Source organism: Macrotis lagotis, chromosome 7 (assembly GCF_037893015.1).
Source record: "Macrotis lagotis isolate mMagLag1 chromosome 7, bilby.v1.9.chrom.fasta, whole genome shotgun sequence".
Lineage (NCBI taxonomy): Eukaryota > Metazoa > Chordata > Mammalia > Peramelemorphia > Peramelidae > Macrotis > Macrotis lagotis.
This window is the reverse complement of record NC_133664.1, coordinates 37,997,897-38,015,164: the sequence shown is the minus strand read 5'-3', so window position 1 is coordinate 38,015,164 and position 17,268 is coordinate 37,997,897. Positions and strand designations below refer to the sequence as shown.

Genomic DNA, 17,268 nt, shown 5'->3' with positions numbered 1-17,268 from the left:
ACGCCTTGTGGAAAGAAAGCCTTTACAACTGCATTGGGCTTTTCTTCTTTGAAATCCTAGTCAGTAAAAAAGCACAGTGGGTTCTTGTAATCTGTGTACCTGTCAATCAATTGTGTGACTCCAAAGATGTAGACTGCCATAAAATTTACTTATGAAAACCTGCCAGTTCCCTAATCTGATCCTCATTTTATGTATGTCCCCTGCTTATCATCTGCAAACAGAACTAATTTTGTCTCCTCAATATGAAAGAATACTCTCCTCCTTCCTCATCTCAGCTTCTTGGCTCCCTTCAACACAGCTCAAATCCTCTCATTTCTGCAAAGATTTTTCCGGTTTTTCCCTCTGCTCATGCCTTCTGAGGTTACTATCAGTCATTTACACTGTATACATCTTACATTCATGTAAGTTGTTGCATTTTTTTTCTCCCCCACTGAAAGGAAGCTTCTGGAAGCTGTGGTGAAGGGGTTTTGCCCTTCTTTTTAATCTCAGTACTTAGCACAAGGCCTGATAGATGTCTATTGCTCAGACTTGACTCCTCTGATTGGAGATTTATTCCTTAAATTTCTGGGGGTTTTTTGCCATCAGTAGCAGAGAAAGGGTACAAGCATCCTTCTTGTCTTCATTTCAGATTTCCCTGAGAAAGCATCCTCCATCACAAACCATCAGATAGAGGCTAGACATCCCCTGGTTCAGTTCAGTCCACCTTTATTGAGTGCTCAGGGGTGCCCTGCTGGGATGAGGATGACAAAACCCCATCATTCCCGTCCTCCAGGAGCTTCCATTCGCCCAAGGGGAAGTTGTGTCTTCAGATGAGTATTTGTTGGGGATACTGCATAAGGGAGTCTTGGTCAGGTATAAGTTGAATTTCATGGCCAACGTCACTTCTAACTCAAATTCTGTTACTTAAAGTGAAACATAGACCTGAAACTCCCTCCTGATGGGTAAACTGAGGTAGCTAGATGAGGTAGTAGATAGAATGCTAGATTCAGAATCAGAGAGGAACAAGCATTCCAAATAGAACAACTCTGAACACTGTGCTAAGCATTTTATAAATTATCTCTTTCAATCCTCACAATAACCCTGTGAGATAGGCACATTTATCCCCATTTTATAGTGGAGCAAATTGAAGCAAACAGAGGTTAAGTGACTTGTCCAGTCACATAGCCATCAAGTCTCTGGCTGCGGCTGCACTTGCACTCAGTTCCTAACTAGACAACTAAGTGGCATAGTGATTGAGGTACCCTCCTGGAAGTCCTGAGTTCAAATCCAGCCACAGACACTTACTAGCTATGTGACCCTGGGCAAGTTGCTTAACCCTATTTACCTCAGTTTCCCCTCCTGTAAAACAGAATACTTAAGTGTCTACTTCACAGAACTGTTATAAATAACATATGTACACTTCACAACCTTAAAGTTCTAACCAAATGCTAGCTCGTGTGAACAAGAACTTCAGTGACTTATTGGCTCTTCTGTCCTCTCCCTAAAGACCACAGAGTAGAAAAGTAAATACGATTTTTAAGACACACTTCCCCCCACCAAGTCTTCAGCTCTCATTTCTTACTCAGTTTGGAGTGAGATGTGGGTCAAATCCTAGTTCCCTCACTTATTACATGTTCGAGGCTATTTAACCTCTCCGAGTTTCTGTCTCCTGCTCTGAATTTCCCCTTATGTGAATGAGGATGAAGCAATCATAATAACTGACATTTACATAAACAAAGTCTGTGTTTAATGGAGATTATCTCTTTTGAGCCTCATAATAACATCATGAGGTAGGTTCTATGGCTATGAACCCCATTGTTATGGATGAGTAAATGGAGTGTTGACTTATAATAATAATATTTAATTGTATCAACCACTTTAAGGCTTAAGTTCAGATCTGGGCTAAGATACTTATTCTCTGCAAGTCCCTTGACCCTGTCTACCTCATTTTCCTCATGGGTAAAATGAGTTGGAGAAGAAAATGGTGAAAGTACTCCAGCATGTGTCTCTGCCAAGAAAACCACAAATGGGATCACAAAGTCAGACACAACTAGAAAAATGACAATTAATTAAGGTTTGCAGCGCACTTTATCTCATTTGATCTTCACAATAACCACGTGAGAATAGCGCTCACTTATTTTTATAGAAGAGTAAACCGAGGACTAGAGAAGTTAACTGCCTTGCCCAGGGACACAACCAGTAACTGAAACAGGACTGAAACTTGGATAGTCCTCACTCCATTCAATTCATCATCTGACTGCTTCAATAAGATTTGAACCAGTCTTCCCCTCTCTGCCTCCCACAGGGTCTATCTTTTTGGTCTTTTAAAAATGAATAGAAAATTCATTAGATCACAATCACTTCACTAGAAAATTGATTTGGGGGCAGGATATGCCCTGGTTTTACCAAAAGAGCTATACAAAATTTGGCCTGCTGAGTGAGAAGAGGAAGAGGTCTTCCTGAGGAGTTACTCAAAGCTTTCCCTGGGGGAGCCAAGAGGAAGTTAGATCATTCTTGAAGAACCCACTGGGGACAATTTCAGGAAGGCACCATTGAAAAACCTGTGGGGAAAGAAAGGCTCACTTCCCCCAGCTGAGCTGCTTCCCCTTGCACTGGACTGGCCACTCCAGCCACAGCCCCACCCCAAGGTCCAGGGGAATCCTCTCCTGCCTACCACCAAGCCCTAGGGCTCGGGCACTTCCTACGTCTGTGACTGGCATGTCACCAAATAGAGCGCTCCTCGCCTCCGTTTCATCGGGCATGGCGGCTTCTCATATTCCTCCCGTCTCTAAAGCTCTTACCTAACTACATGATGCCCCCCTCAAGAGGCAGAGAGTGTTTCCTATTTACTGCTGTTTCATATTTCCAGCTTTATGGACTATTTACTATTGAATTCACCATTTCTGTCTCATCTTCCATCAAGCGATCGATAAATATTTATTAAGCACCTACTGCATACCAGATACAGAGCAGAGTTGAACACTAGGGAGACCAAAAGGTAAAAGCCAGAATGGGGGAGACAACATGCAAACAACAATGTACGAGATAAATAAGAAATAATGGAGAGGGGGGAAGCTGCTAGAATTCAGAGGTAGAAGGGGGGTTTTAGTTGGGACTTCACAGCACCTAGGAGAGCACAGGCACACAGTAGGTCCTCAACAGATGCTTACTGATGAACTGATCATTTCACACATTGGCTTGAGCTAAATTTAAAGACCCAGGCGGACCCACCTGAAAGACCAAAAACCAAACTTCCAAAGAGAACCGGAGGTGGTGAATGACCTTACAAGAGATTCAGGTGCTGAGGGAACAATGACCACCTGGCTCCTGGCTCGGGTCAACGTTCTGTGATGACTTTGGGGCCAGTCCTACACATTCAGTCAATGCCACCTTCCTCCATTGAGGTCACTTACATTGGGAAGGTGTGTCTCTTTTGGTGGCATCTCAGGCCCTGGTCGCCAAGTGGGACTCTGGGAGATCCCCTTGATGCTCTTTCTAGAGGGGGTTCCAGCTCTACTACTCCTTGAGGGCCAGGGTCATGAATTTAGATACCACCCTTCAGGAGCACACCTGCTGTATAAAGTCTGATATGCCTCTAATCTACTCGATCCCACACAAACTTCAAAAAAGAATATCTTCATGCCCAAATAAATACCCCAAATAGTCCAAAGGATTTCATCCCTCAGATTGCTCTATTGAATTTTCAGCTCAACAAATATTAAATCCTGGCATCCTTCAGGCCTCAGCTTCAACACCACCTTCCTTGGGAGTCCTTCCCTGCTTCCCCCAACCTCCTGTCACCTCGCATTCCATGGTTCCCCTTCCTCTCTACTTACAGGGCATCCCCCCAGGAGGATGTAAGATCCCTTAGGAGAGGGCCTGTTTCTGCCTCTCTGTGTATTTCCAAGCTCTGGTGACGTACGTTCACAGGATGTGCCAGCTCTGTACTAAAGAAATGTGAGAATATGGAGATACAACAGCAGGGCAGGAGGGAGCTCTGTCATCACAGTGGCCGGCATGAGCGGCAGAGCCCCTGGCAGGCCCGACAATGACCCTGTGGGCAGCTGCCATTATCACCCCCATTTTATAAATGAGGAAACTGAGTCAGAGAGAAGGTAAAGGGATCTACTCAGCATCATGAAGGCAGGCTAAAACTGTCAAGACTCCAACCAAGTCTTGAGACTCAGGGCAAAAGGGTAGAGGAGAGCAACAGAGATGGAGATGGAGACACGGGGCAGCCGGAATCCTTCTGACTCCAGGGTCGGTGCTCTAGCCACCGAGCTGCCCTGGGCAAGTCCTTTAACCTCTGTCTGCCTCTGTTTCCTCAACCAAAAACTGGGGATGATAATAGCACCTACCTCACGGCATTGTTCTGAGACGCAGATGAGCTCCTCTAAATGCTATTATTATTATCATCACAGAACAAAGAAAAGCAAATGGAGAACAAGAGAAAGCTCAGAGAACCCAGAATAAGGGTATGTTATAACAAATGTTATTCTAAGTATAATGCAAAGCAATGGGTCAGAAAAGTGGGAAAAGTCCCAGCCTCTGGAAGGGCTCTTGTGGAAGAATCTCCAGTCAGGCCCAGAGGCAGCCAAGGCAAGAGGAGACCAGGGAACGGCCGGCAGGGTCATGGATGCAGGGCTGGGCTGGACCTGAAGAGGCCGCCAGGCCACTGCCCCATCTACAGAGCGGCGCACCAAGGCCAGAGAGTCTGAGGCCGTGGCCAGAGTCACCAGGTAGCAGAAGTGGGTCAGGACTGAGCCCAGGTCTCTGAGCACCCTTTCCACTCTACCACATAGGACAAAGGGGAACGAGAATGAAACCAATATAGACAGCCAAGTTGGAGAGAAGTCTTAAATGCCTGGGTAAAGGCTTTGTTCTATTAAGTTACACGCAACAGGAAAGTTTCTAACCTGGCTCCTCCCTGCTGTGGCAGTCAGTCTGGCAAAGCCTAGGGACCTCCCCCACCCCACCCCCAAAATAATGTCATTTTTTAATTCCTAGGATAATATATATAGGATCAAAAGGAAACTAATGATATTGAGATGTAATTATCAAAATGTTAAAAAAGGTTTTGGACCCCAAAATAAGAACCTCTGAATTAGAGGGAAAGGCAAGGAGATCAATTGGGCTATTACAATAGTTCAGGCAAGAAACAGTCATTGAAGGTTTTCAATCACACCTGGAAAAAGATCTGGTCATTTCCAATGGACCACAAGCTTGATATGATTCAACGGTGAGATGTGGCAGTCAAAAGAACTAATGCAACCTTGGGCTGCCATACAAGCAACCTAGCATCCGGAAAGGGAGAGGAAATGGCCCTTGTGGTCACTGCCAGGGGCAATGTCTTCAGTTCTGGGCAGGTACCACATTCTGACAAGCTGGAAAATGTCCCTGGCAGAGCGACTACGAGGGTTAAGGCATTCGAGGTGGTGCTCCCAGAGGACCCTGAGGGGAGGAGGAGGAACAATTAGACTGAAGAAGGAAGGCTTGGGAAGGAGTGGACAGGACAGCGGCCTCAACTACCTGAAGGGCAGACCCATGGAAGGACGCAGCCCCCAAGATGGGGAGCAGTGGTTGGTCTCAGCAGAGCCCTGCTCATCTCTGGGTCAAGGAAGCCCGGCCTGGCTCGGCAGGGAGGCCTGTCAGAGAGGGAACTCCTGGCTCAGCCGTGGCTTACACTAGCTGGCCAGAAACATGCCTTCCAGCTCAAGGATTCCACATGAGACAAAGAGGGTCCCTCCAAAAATGATGCAACCTTTGGTTTCAGGCCCCGTGGGGGAAGAGAGTCTGTTCTGGTTGCCTTGGTGACATTTCCTAGGCAACCAAGGAAATCTTCCGCCTAAAGCCTGTTGTCAAGACTGAGAGATTGGGGGAGCGGCTGGCAATGGAAGGGGTGGGAAGGGGGAGAAAGCCATGAGCTTACCCAGAAGGGAAAGAGCCAAAGAGGGAGGCAGTTCGGGGTCAGGAACAGAGAGCACAGTGGACAGAGAAGTGGGTCAAATACCAGGGAAACAATGAGGAAAACCAACAGTGGAGATTAGTCAGCAGGATGTGCCTGGGGCGGGGGGTCTCTTTGAGAAAACAGGCCGCATCATTGAGCAGGTGGATCAATGGGTCAGAGGCCGGGCCTCAAAATCCTGCCTTTTGACACCAATTAGCCACATGACTGGCCAACTCACATAACCTGTCTGTGCCCCTCCACAATCCCAGTCTTACCTACTGACTCACAAGGTGGTATTTTTCTTGGAAGAAGATTCTTCCATTTAAGAGGACCTCGGAGGGCCTGGAATAATTATTGAGAACAGCTAAAGAGACCAAGGATCAGAGAGAAACACAAGTCCCAGTGACCTCAAACTCTGATCTCCTAACTCCAAATCCAAGTTTTCCACACTGATAAAACCTCAGCTTTTATTCATCGAGGCTGCTTCCTATCTCTGAGAAAGGAGACGAGGTGGTCAACGGGAAATCGCCATCTTTCAGAGCTTCTCTGCAACTCTGGCCAATAACGAGAGTTCCTGTTTGGCCTTCAAAGTCCATCCCAGGGGGCAGCTAGGTGGCACAGTGGATAGAGTACTGGCTCTGGAGTCAGGAATACCTGAGTTCAAATCCGGCCTCAGACACTTAATAATGACCTAGCTGTGTGGCCTTGGGCAAGTCACTTAACACTACTGTCTTAAATATATATATTTTTAAAAGTCCTTCCCATTGATCCCCACCTGCCTGTGCAGGACAGGACTGGATTCCCCACCTTCCTCCCAGGTCACAGTCAAATCCACCTGGCCTCCATACTGTAACAGAAGGGAGGTGAACAAGCCAGCCTCCACCCCCAGTCGCCCCTTATTTCATATCTACCCACAAACTTCCCTGCTACCTTCCCCAGGGGACTACTAGGAGGAGAGGGAGTCCTTCCTTTTTACCTTGTGAACTTAGTGCCAGCACACACCAGGGGCCAAATCAATGCAGCGAGGCCCAATGGATGCTGTTGTCCCCATTGTCACTGATGGGGCACCCGAGGCTCAGCAATGGGCACTCGGCATTGCCAGAGGAAGGAGGATTTCAACAGCATGAGGAGGCGAGAGGTCGTCCCAAGTTAACTTCTGTGTTTCAGACACTGCCCTAAGCCCATCACCGTCCTGGGAGGCGGGTTCTGTTATTAGCCCTCTTTGACAGAAGAGGACACTGAGGCAGACAGAAGCTAGGTGACTTGCCCAAGGACACTCAAGCAGTGTCAGACAGAGGCAGCCGTGCTGAGGACTGTCGGTGTTTCCTGACTCTGGTCCAGCATGTAATCTGTGACCTCCCCCCAGATTTCTCACAGCTGGACAATTTCCCCCATCCAAAATTCCCGAGTTTGGATGTTTACATGCTTCGGGCTCTGGCAAACTCATCCAGGCACACCCAACCAGCGGCCTCCAGAACAGGGAATATGGGCCATCTGGAACGTTTCAAACAGAGCTTTCAAAAGCCGCCCTTCCGGGGTGTGCGCCTCTGCCCTCCTGCACCTGCCCCCAGTCTGACCAGGTCCAGCAGGGAAAAAAAGCAGCCAGCCCACTTCCTGCTGGCCCCAAGAGATGAAAGCGAACCGACGCGGGGCAGCTCCGCTTCTGGGTGCGGCGGAGTTTCCAAGAGCCCACCGGGCGGCCCATCCAGGACACCACTGGCTGCGCAGGCTGAGGAAGAGGCAAGCTTTTATTGTGGAGCCGGGCGCTGTACCAGGAAGATTCTGTTCTGATCTCCATTTTACAGTCGAGGCGACTGAGGCCAGGGGTCTCAGTGCGAGCGTCTGAGGCTTTCTCAGTGCGGGCCCCTCTCCCCACTCCGCCACTGCTCCCATCTTCCATCCTACACAAGCAGTATTTAATAAGGATCTATTGTGGCCTGGGGTGGTGCTGGGCCCGGGTCAGGAAACAAGCCATCCTGACCCTCAAAGCAAGAGGCAGGGTCCCATGGGCTGGGTCCAGATCTTCCCTCCCATCTTCCCCATGGGGCCTCGGCTCTTTTACAGGGGCTGCCTCCCAGCACCTCTCCCAACAGGGAACAGCCGAACCAGGCCTGGCTGGGGGTTCAAGGGTCCATCTCTCACTAGCTTCCAGGAGACCCCTCTGGAAGGTCTCCTCTCCTCCACCCCTTCTTGAGGCCTTCCTGCCCCTTCCCTCTGACCTCACAAAGAAAAAGAAGAAAAGGCCTGTTCTTGGAGCCCCTTTTATTGGCTCACTCAGGGCATCACCTTCTTTTCAGGGTTTGTCTGAAGAAACCAGAGAGGGTTCAGTCTCCCAGGAACCAGGATGGACCCTAAATAAAAGCCGATATTCATTGGAAGCAAAATTCCAGTTTTTGAACCAGAAGCAGCACAGTCCTTGAGGAAAGTGATAAATTGGAGAGCTGATGCCCGGGAGACCAATCCATCCTGGCTCTGCCCCCACTGCCTGTATGTCTTTGAGTAAGTAATTGAGTCTTTCTGGGTCTTGGTTTCCCTCCTCAGCAAAGTGAGGAGCTAAGACCAGATCCCTGAGCCTCTAAACATGAGGGTGATGTCAGATCTGGAGGCAGAGGTCCAGGGTTCCAGTTCCAACTCTGCTCTTCAGGACCTAAGTCTTGAAGTTTGATAAACGCTTCATCAGCGTTTGTGGATGGGGTCAGGCTTCTGCTGGCTGAGGGACACTCATCGGTTCCTCCTCCCAGCTCATTCTTGTAATCCAGGGACGATGTGGCCAGTTTCTTCATCCCCCCTTCAGCTCGCCACCCAAGGGGAGAGGACCCCTTCTCTCCACCCATGCCCTTCATTTGAGTGTCTCCTGTTGACTCTCATACCTCCCATTTCCAAATCGTCTTTCCCTTCTGGCCTACATCTTTCAGCAAATGTTGAGAAAGAAAAGTGTTTTATCCAAAGAACCCAACCCTGCAATCTGCAGGGACAGGAAGGAGGGGGAGGAAGAAAGGAAGGAAGAATGTGTCTGGGTCAATTTAAAACAATTGGAGCCAGAACTCATTTCTGGAATCTGGCCCCAAAATGGAACAGACAACTGTTCCAGGGCCACGCTGCTCACAGGTGTCTCCGGCGGGTCAACGAGCAGTGGGACTGCTAACTGGATGATGGGAGCACACTCTGCAAGCGATGGCCTCCTCTATACAGATGGCGTTGGGGGTCAAGCACACGGATATGTGGGGAGCACTGTGTCTACACATCAGGGAAACATGGAAAACAAAGAGAGGCAGCCCTGGAGAATAATCCTCAACTTGTTCTCTTGTCACCCAGCTCGTCTGGGAATCCCCAGCACTTAGCAATGTCTGCTATGTATGCTATGTTTAATAAATTTAATAAATTCCTGTTGAGTAGATTCTCCATCGACTCAAGTATCCTACAAATCAATCATTTGCCCACAAGGCTTATTATCTTCCATGGATAGATGGGAAAATGTACCCCAAGTGTTCCTGAGCTCAGACCAGCCACTGTATCCACTAAGCCATTTCACAACCACCCTGAGAGGTGGGTAGTACAAGATTAGCTCTCATCTGCTTCAAAACATAATCATAATAGCAAGCATTTATCTAACTCTTTACAAATTATCCCATTGTGTTATTACAAGGGAGCTGAGGTAGACGGAGGGTTAAGTGACTTACCGAGGGTCACACAGTGAAGTGTCTGAGGCTGGATTTGAACTCAGATCTTTGAACTAGTCTAGCACTCTATCGACCTTTACTTAGCTGCCTCTTAAGAGGGAATATCAAGTGGAACCCTATTCCTTTTACAAATGAGGGAATGAGAGATATGTGAAGGGACTTGCCCAAATTCAATTAAGTAGCAAAATCAGAATTTCAGTGCAGGGCTTCAGATCCCAACCTCCAACTATTCTTGCCGCTGTTCAAGACGCCTTCCAGGGATTAGGACAAATGACTCCGAAAGTCCAGGTTGAACTTGATGATCTACATTTTACAGAGGAGACAACCGAGGCCTAAATGACTTGCCTCTGGTCCCACTGCTGATACCGTCCAGAACTGAAACCACATTGTGGGTTCCCTCCACTACACTAGGCTCACATCCCCTCCTCTCCTCATGGCAAAGAAAGTCTCTGGCTTGGAGACTCTATGAATTGGGTTGTTCTCTAGAACGTCTGTTTACGTTGACACTGAATTCACCTGGGCCAGAGAGACGGGGACAAATTAAAATGTGGATTTATAGATGCACGGGTCCTGCCAGCCTGGGGAAACCTGAGCAAAAATGAATCAAAGGGATGTCGGCAAAACACCAGGAGACTGGGCCGGCCGGCCATGGGCCGCCGCCCGCCCATCCTCTCACCAGGGCACAAGGCTCCCTGAGATGATCAGCAGAGATATCCCTGGTTGTTTTTGTGTTTTGTCTTGTTTCTAAAGAGCAGAATCACAGATTTTGGAATGACTGATGGACTGGTTTTGATCACTGGACTCTGCTCCAAGAGGCAGATGGTATGTGACGGGGGGAGGGGGGTACAGGGGGGGAGCGGTTCTGGCTCATTTGGAAGCAAATGCACCAAATATTCCTCAAGCCCCTTTTCACAGCTGTCAGGGCCCCTGGCTTGGCTTGTCCTGTGATTCCCAAATGCTCTGGAAGCCTTCCTTTGGTATTTGAGTCAGCCAGAAGGGAGAACAGGGGGTTAGTGCTGGGGTCACTGGACACACAGGCCCTCGCAGCCATGGGTGTCCACTACCCAGGATCCCATTCCTGGAGTAGGGGAGCCTCAGAAGCTGGAGCCCTCAAGCTGGGAAGGGTCACACTGACCCATCGCCTCTGCTAGTGCCCGCCTGGCCTCTGTACAGACCACCCCCTCTGGTGCTGTGAAGGGGGAGGCTCATGGGAACCCCATGTTACAGATCACCAAGAGGAGGAGCTCGCCCAGCTGCAAAGTATCTAAGACAGGATGAGGACTTGGGTCTTCCTAATCTGAGGTCCAGCACTCTACCAGTGCACTAAGGCGTCCTAAAATTGATCCGAATGGACAGGAGACATGGAGGGCAGCAAGCATCAATCCACATAGGTCTAGCTCTCAGCCTTCTACTATTTCTTACACATATTTACAGCAGCCTTCTTTTCACTGGCCCCAGGGCACTGGGATGCCCCCGACCAGCCCCCGAAATGCCCAGACAACTCTTGAGAGTCATCTCTGGGCAGCTTGTTCTTACTCCTACGTTTGTATTGTTCCTATAAAACCAACCAGGACCAGGGCAGCGGATGGCATTTTCCATCACAAGTCCCTTAGAATTATCCTGGATCCCTGTACTGCTGAGAAGAGCTAAGTCTGCTGGAGCTGATCATCACTAGGACTCTGTTGCTGTCTACAATTTTCTCCTGGTTCTGGCTCACTTCACTTAGCATCAGTTCATCTAAGTCTTTCCAGGGTCTTCTGAAATCTGCCAACTCACAAATTCTTACAGAACAATAATAGTCCATCACATTCATGTACCACAGCCTGTTCAGCCATTCCCCATGGATGGTCATCCCCTCAATTTTCAATTCTTTGCCTCTTCAGAAAGAGCTGCTATGAATCTTTTTGTACATATGGTCTTTCCCCCTTTTTATAGTTTCTTTGGGATACAGACCTAGCAACATTATTGTTGGACCAAAGGGTTTGTAGTTTTATATCCCTTTGGGCCTAGTTCCAAACTGCTCTCCCCAATGCTTGGATCAGTTCACAACTCCACCAACAGTGTATTAGTGCTCGTTTTGCCACATCCTCTCTAACTTTGATCATTTTTCTTTTCTGGTATATTAGCCAGTCTGATATAGATGTTCATATTCTACCTAAACTCTTCCACCACCACCACCCCCAACAGGACCAGTGTCCTAGATACTCAACCCTGAGAAAGCCAGGCCTGAGAGCTCACTCCTGGCTGGTCTCAAGCGCATTCTAGGAAGTCACACGGGCTTTACCAGTTCTACCTCCAACAAACCCTTTCTGTAACAGGCCAGGGTGACCCTTTCTCAGGTACAAATGAGACCTGCCATCCCCAACCTCCCTTCCATCACCAAGGGTTTGGCAATGGATCAGACGGACCTCAAGCCATAGTAGGAAAGGAAGGAGAAAGGTCTAGCACCAAGCCCTTCAGGAATGACTTTAGTTCCTACAGAGGCAGCAGATGCTTGATACAAAGCCCCCACACCACCAGAGATGTTGCTTCTTGGGCATCATCGAGGGGGATCAAGCCAGCCACTCCCACTGAGCCCCCACCAGAAGCTCAGGATGGATCAGGAAGAAAAGGGGGATAAAGGAGAGGCAGAGAAAGGCAGAGACAAGCAAGGCCCAGCAGCTCTTACCCGCTGAGTGGCGTGGTTGAGCATTTCTTGCCAGGCAGAGTCAAACTGCCGTTTGTCGTCCTCCAGGAGCCTTTGCTCCGCCAGGGAGATGGTCTCTTTGGCAGCTCGGAGAACTTCGGTCGCCCTCTGGAAGTCCTGAGTTGCCTTCTGAGCTTCAAGTTGGGCCTGGAAGAGACACACACCACAAGACTCAGGCAAAACAGACACAGCAGGGACCCCACGTTCATGATCTGGGTGGAAGTGGGCTTGTCACCAAAGCACACTCCAGTTCATTAAAAATTTAGAACTCCTGGATGAATGGCTGGATAAGCATGCAGGACCCTAAAGAGCAAGTCAGCCCAAGAGGCAGTCAACAGACCAGGGTTATTGGGGGAGGTTCCTGCCCTCACAGAGCTTACAGTCTAAAAGAGGGTCAGAATATTCAGCATGTTCATAGATCACAATTGTGAAGCCAGAAGGGACCTGAGAAGTACCTAAGTTAATAAGGAACAGAGGAGATGAGCACTTTGCCCAAGGTCACACAGATGATGAACATCAGAGGCAATACTTAAACTCAGGGCCTCTCACTGACCAGAGACAGAGCACCGACCCCTGGGCACATCATTGCACCTATTCTCCATTTTCATGGGGCCACTGGAAAATCTTTTATTTCTTAAGCCAAAATGTGACTAATTCCATCCTCACCCTTTGTAATGCTGGCCAAGGACTGCCCTCAGTTAGGAAACTCCTGATCTGGCCAGTCAGTGACCGTAGACCTAACAGACCGGCACATCCACGGGCGATACAGAGACTCCTAACTCAGCAAGAAGAGGCAAGGAACATCAGCTGCCAAGGCCAAGAGAATTTCCTTGTGTCTAAAGGTCAGTCAGCTTAGGACTTCTTGTGCATGATGCTACTGGGCCTCTCTAGGCCTCTGAGTCCTCCCCTCTACGATGACGGTATTCGACTTTGTAGGATCACGGGAAAGTAGAATTAAGGGGCAGAGGATGACTTGGAGGTCTTATTTCAATCTCTCACTTGACAGATGGGGAAATGTAGTGTCTCACTTTCCAAAAGTATCTCATCCAAAGTCTCTATGCAGGAAACTGAGAGCTGCTACAGGAGCTCATGGCTAATGAGTTCATATGCAGAACACCAAGCCCATAACTTCAGACTTAGGGCTCCTTCTAGGGTCAATCTCCCACAACTGAAATACATTACTTCTCAACAGCAGAGGCAGCTCTCAATCCATTAGACAATCCTAGCCAAGAACACCATAGTGAAAGAGGAGGAACAAGGTGTTGACAGAAGTGAGGGTTCACTACTTTGTCAAGATTGACTGGTTGAGTTACAGTAGGTCCAAAATCTAGAATGTGCTTCAGAAACCATCATTTTACAGATGAGGCAACTGAGGCTCAGTGAAATTTTGACTCACCCAAGGTCACACAGATAATATCAAAGATAGAGTTTGAATTCAGGTCTTATCTAAGGGAAGAGCCTCAATAATTTTTTAGTGTGCAAAACGGTCCCCAGACCAAAATTGTTGAGACTCACTACTCTAAAGCCCATTCTGCCTTCTCTAAGTTAGTTAAAGGAGTTTGTCAGGCGTCTACAATGTCCTTGTGGCTCAGCCTCAGGGACTATGACAGGGTAGCACTTTAGTTGGGGGTGGGGTGGGGTGGGGTGGGTAGGCACCTATGACTCAGGGAAGAGATGGAGAAACATCCTATACCACACACCCATTCTCATATGACTTGGAGGAAGTCCTAGAAATAGTGCTATAAGAAACTCTGCGAAAAATGGACAAATCCATGCTTTCTCCCTCTGCTTCTCCTTCTCCAGATTTTGGAGATGTGTGAAAGGTCAGTAAAGGTTTCATGGGTAAAAGAATTAAGTAAGGATGAGGAAAAGCTGAGAATCCGATCCAGGACTAAGAGAACCTGCCCTGATCAGCCCACATAAATGCATCCAAGAAAATTCAGCCCAGGAGTCATTGAGCCACCGTGCTCAATGGGCCACCATCCAAGCTATATCCTCTACTTAGTCAAGGTCACTCACTAAGTGACCTTGAGAAGGAAGGGCTCTCATGTCCAATCCTGCATCAAAGTAGAGTCACCTCGTCCTTTGGTGGATTCCCAAAAACACGATGGGTCACTGAGACCGTGATGGATGGCCCTCCCCCTCACTCCCACATTAATGGACAAATCTCAAAGCTACTTCTTTCTGTACCAGAAGAGACAAACTGGAGAGTGATAAACTTGCCCACAGATGCTACCCTGGAAAGAAAGGCATTTGTGTCTGTTCCTTCCAAACTTGGACACACATTTTTAATCACATTAATGTTTGTTTCAAACCATCTCCAGAAGGTAATATAAATTTTAACAGTTGGATCTGTGATTTTCCAGAAAGAAAGGGTTATTTTGTTTTGGGGTGAGTGTGTATATGTGTGTGAGAGTATGTGAGTATGTGTGACAGTGTGTGTGTGTATTTATATGTGTGAATATATGTGTGTGAGTGTGTTTTGTGACAGCTTGTATGTGTGAGAGAAAAGGAGAGAATAGGCGTGTGTATGTGTGCTGTGTTTAAATTCTTGACATAGAAGCTAAAGTTCTATGGGGGGGTTCCCCCATTTTGCTCTAGGCCCCTCTGCTTCTAGAATGAACATCCCCATCCCCTATACTGGCCCCCCAACTAACAGGACAATTCTCCAGGTAAGAGGAGAAACCTTGTTATCCAAAGCAAAGCAGTCCACTGCCTGCCACATCTTCACAAATGAGAAAGTATCTTGTGAGCTCAAGAGAAGAGAATAAATCCTCCATGAAGAGAAAAGAAAAAAAAGAGAAGCCCTCCCCACCTCATTACACCCCCCCCCAATCCATTCTCTATGCTGTTACTGGATTCATCATCCTTACACAAGGCCCTCTATCTCCCTTCAGCTGGAAATCTTCCATGAAGTCCTGAAATTCAGGACCCTCTATGATCTGCGGCCACCCTGCCTTTCTAGACTTTTCTCACCCTTCCCCTATGTGCCTCAATCATTAATAAGACCTTACTAGGTATCAGTCACCAGGCTACACACCAGGGAGAGAGAGAGATGACACCTTGAATCCTCAATGTTTCCCTCATTCTGGTCTTTGATTTTTGCCTTTTCTTATGCCTAGAGACTGACCTTTTCCACCTGCAAAGATTCTCTCTCCATTCTTTAAAGGTCAATGCAATTCTACAATTTATTAAGTGTGAGGATACAGGTAAGCAAATAAAAATCAACCCCACCCCAGCCCTCAAGAAGCCCCATCACAGCCTCCTCAAAGCCCAGGTGACCTTGCGGTCCTCTCCATCTCTTGATCTATGATTTTATGAGTTTAGGACCAGGATTCAAACCCCAGGTCTGCCACTACTTGAGGCCATGGATCCATCCCCCGATCCCAGCCTCATTGAACTTTCATTCTAAAACACAGCAGCAGATCAGACAAAGGCCAGGTGAGATTTGAGAGGGGTATATGGGCTATATCCCCATGGAACAGAAGAGGTAGGAGAAGCCAAGTTGGTACTGAACCCAATTATGTAGGCTTCCTACAGAAGCTGAGGTTGGAGGGGGCCTACAGGCTCTGAGGCAGGGGGAACATGGCCTGTGCCAAAAGATGCATCTTCCTCTTTGGCTGGCTACAGGGAACAGCAAAGGAAGTTGGAATCTAGAGATTGCAAAGGGGAATCACATGAAATAAATCCTGAAAAATTAGTGGGGTTCCACACCCAAGGCAGCAATGTTTCCACTGCCCCTCGCTGCGCTTTGTATCCTCTCTCCATTGCTCTTGGTCCCTTATCTCATGTAGCTCAGCACAAAGCCCCTCACCATTTTATCTTGTAGATCTTGTATGCATGTTGTGACTCCCATTAGACCTGGAGCCCTTTGAAGGCAGAGACCATTTTGGCCTTTCTTTGTCTTCCCAGGTCTTATCACAGGGACTGGCACACAGTAATTGCTTAATAAATGTGCACTGACTTGATATCACTTGGACTTCTCCTTGCTATTGAAGCCCAGCTTCTTCACAAGGCAAAATCTGGGCCCTGGGGACCAGGGGCTGTAACCAGCTGTCCATCACAGGTCCTCCCTCACCCACAGAACACAACTGGTTCTTCCTTTGACTCCTACAGCATCCGGAAAGGTGCCCACCCCCATGCCGCCTCCTCCTCCTCCTCCTTCCTTTGCTTCTCTCTTGCCTGTGGGAGTCTTCTTAGGTTTGAACAGCAACAGAATTACAAACAGAGGGCTGATTCAGCAGAACCATAATGATCCCTCTCTCAAGGTTAATTCACAATATGTCCTGACAGTTCATTCAGGAGCCCCTCTCTGGTGGGCACGAGGGCAGAGAAAATGCATTAACTGATAGCACACCTGACAAGAATATGTGGCCGCCCTTCTATTCAATGTTTCTTTTCTCTTCATGACAAAAAAAAAACAAAAACCAAAAAAACCCAGTTTGGGTTTGGAGTCAGGAAGAATGGAGCTGGCACTGGATACAGGAACTCCTCTCTCTGTGCCTTTTGTAAAATTAGAAGGTTAGACCAGATGACCACAATAGTATTTCCTAGAGAGAGCACTGGTTTTCATTATACATACATATATGTGTGTGTGTGTGTGTGTGTGTATACATACATACATATATATATATATATATATATATATATATATATATATATATATATATATATATGATCTTAGGTGAATAATACACCTAACCTCCCTGAGCCTGTTTTCTCACCTCCAAAATGAGGAGAGACAATAGATTTCTAAGTCTAACTCTGATTTTAAGGGGAAAAAAATGAAGTGTAGCATTCTCTCACTCAACTGTGACCATGACCCTGTGTGGTATGGCAAGAATTTTTCCATTTCAAAGGAGAAAACCAAAGTCCAAGGAATCAAGTATTTCTAATTCAAAATCCCAATGTTTTCTCATTTCAAATAGCCTTTCCACGCTATTAAAGTGTACTGGTGGGCCTATATTTTTTAAAAC

General features: G+C 47.6%; 1 protein-coding gene and 1 long non-coding RNA gene across 5 annotated transcripts in view; one reads left to right on the top strand and one right to left on the bottom strand.

Moving 5' to 3' along the window:
• Positions 1 to 17,268, bottom strand: part of SH3BP5 (SH3 domain binding protein 5) — an 81,807-nt gene that overhangs the window by 10,548 nt on the left and 53,991 nt on the right. For all 4 annotated transcript variants that reach the window (XM_074195779.1, XM_074195780.1, XM_074195782.1 and 1 more), the window contains exon 4: positions 12,275 to 12,439. In XM_074195779.1, coding sequence (XP_074051880.1) covers positions 12,275 to 12,439 — 165 coding nt within the window. The remainder of the gene's footprint in view (positions 1 to 12,274; positions 12,440 to 17,268) is intronic.
• On the top strand, positions 1,708 to 9,255 carry LOC141494511 (uncharacterized). The gene is made up of 3 exons (XR_012470472.1): positions 1,708 to 2,053; positions 8,224 to 8,425; positions 9,005 to 9,255. It is a non-coding gene; the product is annotated as an uncharacterized LOC141494511 (long non-coding RNA).